Consider the following 7,133-nt stretch of genomic DNA (forward strand, 5'->3'; position numbering starts at 1 on the left):
TAAATATAAAAACAGTTTTTCTTATGCTGAAAAAAATGCTCTTACTGTACAGTGTGTTATTCTTACTTTTGTTTTTGTATTTGTGTAAATCTACATGCTTCTACTTGCCAGTCACTTTGCTGCTGGTACACCTGACTTTCCCCACTAGGGAAAAATAAAGGTCGATTCTATTTCAGCACAAGTTACAATATCCAACAAAGGTTTCTCAAAATTCTGAGTAATCTATTGTGAGAGCCCTTTTTTTTCTTACAGTACCCAGCAAAAATGTAGCAAGCTGCAGTGTTACTTTTTTTAAAGTAAGTGAAAATAATTATTTGGAATATTTGGAAGATCTGTCTTTGCTCCACCACTAAAAGACATAGAATCAACACTAATTGAAGTTTGCATTGTTCTTGCGATTAAGCAATGAATTATTCAAGCTCATCTCTCCTGACACCCAAATAACAGGAGCATGGACAACAATTTTGATGGAAAAGAACTTTGTAAATTGTGTAGATTTCTTCTTTGTATATTTTCAAGAGAATTGCATACAGAGCTCCAAATCTATGTTAAAATTATTACAAAATAACCCTAACCCTATCCCATATGGTGCTGACTAGGGGTTGTAAATAATGATGTTTCTTTCTCCACAATAAGGAGGTGCAGAAGTCTCCTACATGGCAATTTTAAAAAAAACTTGTGCTTTTCTGTAAAATGTTTTTGTGCTAAGATGAGGTGGTTTTCGGCTGTATCAAAATTTGTACATTTATCAGTATGTGACTATATTTGTTGTATAGGTAGATCTCATGCAAACACGACAAAGTCAACTAAACAAATATGGGAAGATGGCAAATTTATGCACTTTTCAGGAGAATAGGCTGCTCTCTTTATTTACTTTTAATAAAGTAGGTCTACCTTTAGCCCTAACTCCACATAAGATAAAATAAATAAACTCACCAGATTCCCCTTTCTGCTCCGTAGATGGACTCAGCTTAGACCACCATGGTGTAAACTTCACCAAGCGATTTATCTCATCGTCTTCAAACAAGTCAGCTCTGAAAAAACAGAGATGTTAGCAGTCCCAAGCAACAGAGAAAATAAGGTTGGGGATTAATAATCTTTACTCACAAATAATGGTCAGAAGAGAAAGCCAATGCCTCTGCCTCCAGCCGAGCCCGACGTCTCTCGGATGCTAAAGTCTCCTCTGGGTTCTTGACATCAATCACGTCACTGAGTTCCTCCTTCAAGATATTCAGCATCACAGAAATATATTTGTATAAAACCTCCAAATTAAAAATTTGGGAATGTTTCTCCGCGAAACCAACCTGCAATCGTCCAAACACTCCGGACCTTTGATTAGCGAAACCGTATTTCTGCATGGTTCCCAGCTTCTCTTCAGATCGATCTGTGTAAACTTCCTGTTCCAGCTGCCAGTCAAACTCTTCTTCATCCTCCTCCTCCTCACCATCTCCTGTGGTTTCACTGCCTGTTTCTAGAAAAACAGGCAGTGAATGTTGCAACAGTCAAATGTTGCAACATTTACCTAAATTCAAAAGTGACTTCTTAAACACAGCAAACCTATGGAATAATTCCGGGACTCACCGGCACTCATATCTTCCACCAGAAGTTTTGCTGATCGGGAGCCTTTTGGTGCGAGGAGACTAGTGAGCATTTGAAGCCCTCCGAAGTGCTCCCCTCTTGTTTCCTTAGGAGCCTTAAGTGTGAAAACACCTACAGCAAGGTAACATGGAAGGAGAATTATAACCCTTTCAGAACTCCAGAGAAATAAGATCCAAACATCCAGGATACATTTATGTAAGCACACTTTCAGGAAGATTGCTTGTTAATTAAATATAGCATAAAATATAGCATGATGACTTGGTGGAGATACAGGGTGGTAATTATAAACATAGGACTTTCAGCTTGACAATATAAAGTGCAGCTACGTTGCCCTCCCACCAACACTCTTTGGTGTGGATGCAATTACTGAAGGAAGACAACATATTTTAGTTTCTATAAAGTGTTTAAAAATGAGAGCAGAGGAAGCACAGATATGTAGGGATCTGCTTAAATTTGAACTATATTTACTATTATATGTTGACACGTCTGCCGTTGATTCAGGCTGCAACAAACAGAGAGCCAGACATTCAAGATGGAACAGAAAAAGGCCAGATAAAGTTAAGTTATAGCCATCATATTTGCATGCATCCATCATGCTGGATGGACGCAGGTTGTCAAGCTTTGGTGGAATTTCAAAGTTTGATTAAGGGTAAAGATCCTTTACAAAAACAAATGGCTATTGCTGTTTTAGCAATAGTATCGGCACAAATATAAAATAGAAATTAAAGCCGCAGTAGGTAACTTTAATTGTATTTTTGACATATTTGTTAAAACTGTCATGACCGTATGCAATATGAGACAGATAAAATGAGGAAAAAAATCCAACTCCTCTGCCTCCTCCCTATGATCCAACTGCCATTTGCAAAAGTACACCCAGTCAGAGCCAGGAAGACGGTGCAAGTGCTGTCAATCATGCTCGTATACACAGTGCTCACACCGTTCCCCAAGCTCTCTGCTATGCTACAGCTCCTCCCCCCACAGTGGTGAGAATGACCACCAATGAGTAAACAGTTTTCTGTGACATTAAGTTGTTTGTCCAGCACCAGTTTTAAGTGTTTGCAATGTTCAGGTAAAGTCCATCATTTCTGAAAGTTGCGTGTGCATAAAACATATGTAACTTTGCAAATGGAAGCTACAATTTTTACATATATTTTTTGGAATTACAAAACTTGCACAATTACAATACTTTTGAGGATCTGTTTTTTCTTTTTGTATTTAAAATCTAAGAATCCTATAGAGTACCTACTTTTACTGACCTTAAAACACATTAGCTCATTTGAAGTAGACTGTTGAAAAAGATCAAACTTGACTGATGAGTTCAACAATGTAGCCACACCACAGAGATGGTCACTTTAAAGATCTCATAAAATTTCAATGCACCCAAGTGTTACAGCTTGAACCAGTTTGCAAGAGAAGGTGACTAATTGCTTAAGAATGGAGAGCCTTCGAAGTGGGACGTTAATGATTGCTCATTAGAAGACTAAACAAGGACACTCATTAGCAGAAGCTTTATTAGCAAACATTGCAGGCTCATACTGACATTTTGTTAGCTACAGATATGCTGACACTTGAGTAAAAGACATATCACTGATGAAGAAGGCAGACACTACTATACAAATGTCAGAAATAATTATGTGACACTAAAATTCAAATACATATTATATATAAAAAAAGAAAAATAAATGCATATCTAATAAAAAAAAGAAAAGTCACACATGATCTGATATGTGTGATCCATTATCAGATCAATATCTGCTTTTGTTATCCCAAAAGCAGATAGATTGCCCCCAGATAGTAACCATTGTAGCATCACAGAAGGTTCCAGTGGACATTTAAATGAGTGGAGTAACATGATCAGTTAAGTCAATTAACAATGGCTGATTTACTAAATCAGCCATTCAGCCCCATTCAGTGATGCCCCAAGTACCAATCATTAAAAGCAGCCAAAGCCCTGTCCCAGAATCTTGTTGGAATGTAACAAATATCAACAACAGTGGTTAAACAAAAGCTTTGACCTTAGGTTGTGCAATAAAGCTTTTCTTTACTCTGCCCCCATGCACTAAATGTGCATTCACACCAGCCTTGTTTAGTCTGCTTTAATCAAATTCTAGTTTGTTTCCCTAGAAACTCCAGCTCTTTTGGGGAGGTTTGAATACTCTGGCATGGTTCGAATGCATATGTGAATACCCAGCGGACTGGAGACCGCTCCAAAAGCAGGAAGTTGACTATAGCAGTGGTCCCCAACCTTTTTATTACCACGGACCGGTTAAGACTTAGAAAATTTTGCTGCGGCCCAGGGCAGCGGGCGGGGGGTGAACAGTCAGATAAGGCTTCTGCATGTTGGTGTTCCCGCTAAGTCCTGAATATGCCCAATTTGGGTTGTCTTGGCCCCTTTATCGCAGCCTGTGGGGTTTTCCCTGACTGGGAACGAGAATACAACCTGTTGAATGTGACAGGTAGCCAATCAGAAAGCGCGCTGACGTAAGAACAGAGGGGAATCCCAAACAGCTGACATATCACGCAACTGTGAGTCCGGTGGATATCAGAGATGATATGTGGAAATGTTTATTATTATATGTAAAGGTCGTTATTATATATGTCTATGTTTATTCAGTTAAAAATGTTAACTATAAAAAAACATAGTTGCCTCCAAATCATAGTGCAGCAAATAGAGCGGCTGCTCCCGTCTCTTTTATCCACCACCTTTTCTTTTTGTTACGTCTTTTATCTCCACAAACTATCACTATTGCTTCTACATCATCATCTGTGTTTAGTTATTCTAAATTCCCGTATGCGATGTTGGGGGTTTTGTGGATTTTCTTCTGGAATCGCGATGTTTGTGACTGGAATCGGTTCGTGTTGCTCCTGCCTTGGACACACGAACCGATCGAACCTGTTGTACTTTTATCAGCTCTGTGGTCACAGAGGTTTGGAGAATCGGCCGACAATTCATAAATCTTGCCGTCTAAACCAGACTTAACACTCACAAGCTCTACTCATCTCCTCTCGACCACTGCCCAAACTCTCTCTGACTCTGGTCGTTTACATATTCCTTCAAAGTAAGATACAGATGCGACACAAAAACGAGCATTTTACTTTCGTGAAAATTTTAACTCACAATAACGACTAATGGGAGCTCTGAGCTTGTTTCTCTGCAACGAGACGGTCCCATCTGGGAGTGATGGGAGACAATGACACCCGAAGTGTTGCTTATATCCACAGCCTGCTTGGTCTCTATGTGGTGAAGCAGTTTGAAGCTTCATTGCCTCATTAGCAGCCGATCGCCGCATGTTACACAGAGCGGCTTGTAATGTTTGACTCACCTACCGGTCCGGGATAAATCCATCCTCCTGTCTCTTCTCTGGGCCTTTTCCCCTTTGCAAAGAAACTTTCCAAAGACGCCTGATCTGTTTCTTGCTCATTTTGCTGCTTGTGGGCTCACGCAAGTAACCGAGAGAATCCGGTTAAAGGATTTTCAAAATAAAAGATCCTCCAGACTCAAATAATACATAAAACGGAAATATTTAATTATTTCTTGAGCGGCCCGGTACCAATTGGTCCACAGACCGGTACTGGTCCACGGACCGGGGGTTGGGGACCACTGGACTATAGCACAGAGTATTCTGGGTAAATACAACCAAAACAAACGTGTGTGTTACTGGTAGCAGGAGAAATGATTTGTGGTCTTTTGCCAAAAACAAAGGAGAAGTCCTACAACCACTAAAATTTGACACCACTCCATTTTGCAAAGAAGGATGTCAAGCTCAGTGTCTTCTTCAGAGTTTTTTGTGCTGTTTCTTTCTGTTGTTCTTGGTGCAGCACCACCACAGGTGAGGGGAGGGAGCAGGTTTTTTATTTGGTTTATTTGACATAGTGCAGTGAGAAAGCGAACTGAAAATGAAACAAATGTTCCAATTCATGTTTGGTTTTTGGAATAATCTGAATAGAGAGGTTTTGAACAAACCAGAAATTTGCAAGACTTTCATGACTGAAACATATTATTTCAATAATGATCCGACCCACCTTTATCAATGTCAAACGTAGCCTTTTCTGTTCCATCTTCAACAATTCTTCCAGGAAGACTTAATCTAACAGTAATAAGAGTTTGTATATTAGAACCAAAATCAGCAAAACACAAGAAAACAAACTTAAAATCAATCACAGCTGACATTACATGCAAGTTATATTTGAAGCCTTTTTGCACTGCAGGGCTGGCCTGGTCCTATTGTACTCTGGCCCTGGTTGTTTTGCATTGAGCGGAGTACGATGTCAAAGACGAAGGTTAATCAAATTCCTGATAAAGCTGTCGAGGCAATCTACCCAGAGACTGTGGAGCAGTTTTGCTCTAGATTGTCCCCTCCAGCTGATTCGGTACATGCTTGTATAACCAGCTGATTCGGTACATGCTTCTATAACCAGCTGATTCGGTACATGTGAAGAATCTGAAGGAAAGAAGGATTTATCTTATCCTACTAAAAAAAGAGAAAAAAAATCTCATCTGAGTGTTCTGTCTGGTCCTGCTGAACTACCGCTGTAGCTTGTGGGATTCCCCTCCTGGAGGAGGAGTTGCTTGTTTTTGTTATTAGAGCAATTAATAATCAAAAAATAAATAAATAAAAAATTTTCTTTTGTCATTAATTTAACCCGGATTGCAAGCATCTCTGTTGCTCTGAGCATTTCACTGGCGGAGCAAATTTATTTCTAAAAGATAAGTTTATAGTTTATGCATTTAAAGCCGGGAGAGGGGACCAATCACATTGCTGGCGCCTCTGCGCGTTGAAGCCCGCGCTGCCGCTGCTTGACCTCCTTTCACTCAAACTGGACACAGACTGACCTGTATGGATATTACATCAACCCCCTGTGAGGAATTATTTTTCTTTGGCGAACTCCACATTGAGGTAAGAGTTTAAAACCCACTGCGTTAGCTCTGGTTGCGCAGCTCTATGTGAACCGCAAGAATAACCTGTACTCGCGCTTTCAGACGTGCACATTGAGGGATCGGTGAGAATGATTAATCTTTATAAACAAACAATTATGCGCTGCCCAGCTGATTTTTTTTGTTTTAGTAATAATTTCTATGTCATTATAATATGAAAAACACACAATTTCAACATGAAGTGATTCGTCTTTACAATAATATATATTTTAAAATGTATGTAGAAATTATTATTTTATTGACAAAAAGAAAAAAAATTGCTCTTGGCGGCCCCTGGTGGCCACGGTAGGTGCCGCACGCATCGACAGTAACATGAGCTGCTGTGCAATAAGCAGAGCATCCAAATGTCCAAAGCTCCAGTCAGAAGTTAAGTAAGCAAAACAATGTCTCAAAAATGAACTTATCCTTCAAGGAGGGAAAAATGAAAGAGGAAGAATAGAAAAAAGTTTATTCCTCTGTATTTACTTTAGTTTCTTCTTGCATTTTCTTCTTCATTCATTTCTATTTAGTTTCCTTTGATTATTATCCTCTCGGTTTATTGCTATGTCCACTTTAGTTTATTTCCTGTTGCTAGATTTATTTTATCATTTATTGACGC

General features: G+C 39.3%; 1 protein-coding gene across 6 annotated transcripts in view; it reads right to left on the reverse strand.

Moving 5' to 3' along the window:
- shq1 (SHQ1, H/ACA ribonucleoprotein assembly factor) overlaps positions 1 to 7,133 on the reverse strand; it is an 83,486-nt gene that overhangs the window by 59,979 nt on the left and 16,374 nt on the right. For 5 of the 6 annotated variants that reach the window (XM_007540974.2, XM_007540975.2, XM_016665386.1 and 2 more), the window contains 5 exons: positions 5,623 to 5,687; positions 1,582 to 1,710; positions 1,305 to 1,471; positions 1,108 to 1,220; positions 937 to 1,034 (listed from right to left, as the gene is read on the reverse strand). In XM_007540974.2, coding sequence (XP_007541036.1) covers positions 937 to 1,034; positions 1,108 to 1,220; positions 1,305 to 1,471; positions 1,582 to 1,710; positions 5,623 to 5,687 — 572 coding nt within the window. The remainder of the gene's footprint in view (positions 1 to 936; positions 1,035 to 1,107; positions 1,221 to 1,304; positions 1,472 to 1,581; positions 1,711 to 5,622; positions 5,688 to 7,133) is intronic. The other variant, XM_016665384.1, reaches the window with a different exon arrangement.

The sequence above is a fragment of the Poecilia formosa genome, unplaced genomic scaffold, assembly GCF_000485575.1.
Source record: "Poecilia formosa unplaced genomic scaffold, Poecilia_formosa-5.1.2 Scaffold577, whole genome shotgun sequence".
NCBI lineage: Eukaryota > Metazoa > Chordata > Actinopteri > Cyprinodontiformes > Poeciliidae > Poecilia > Poecilia formosa.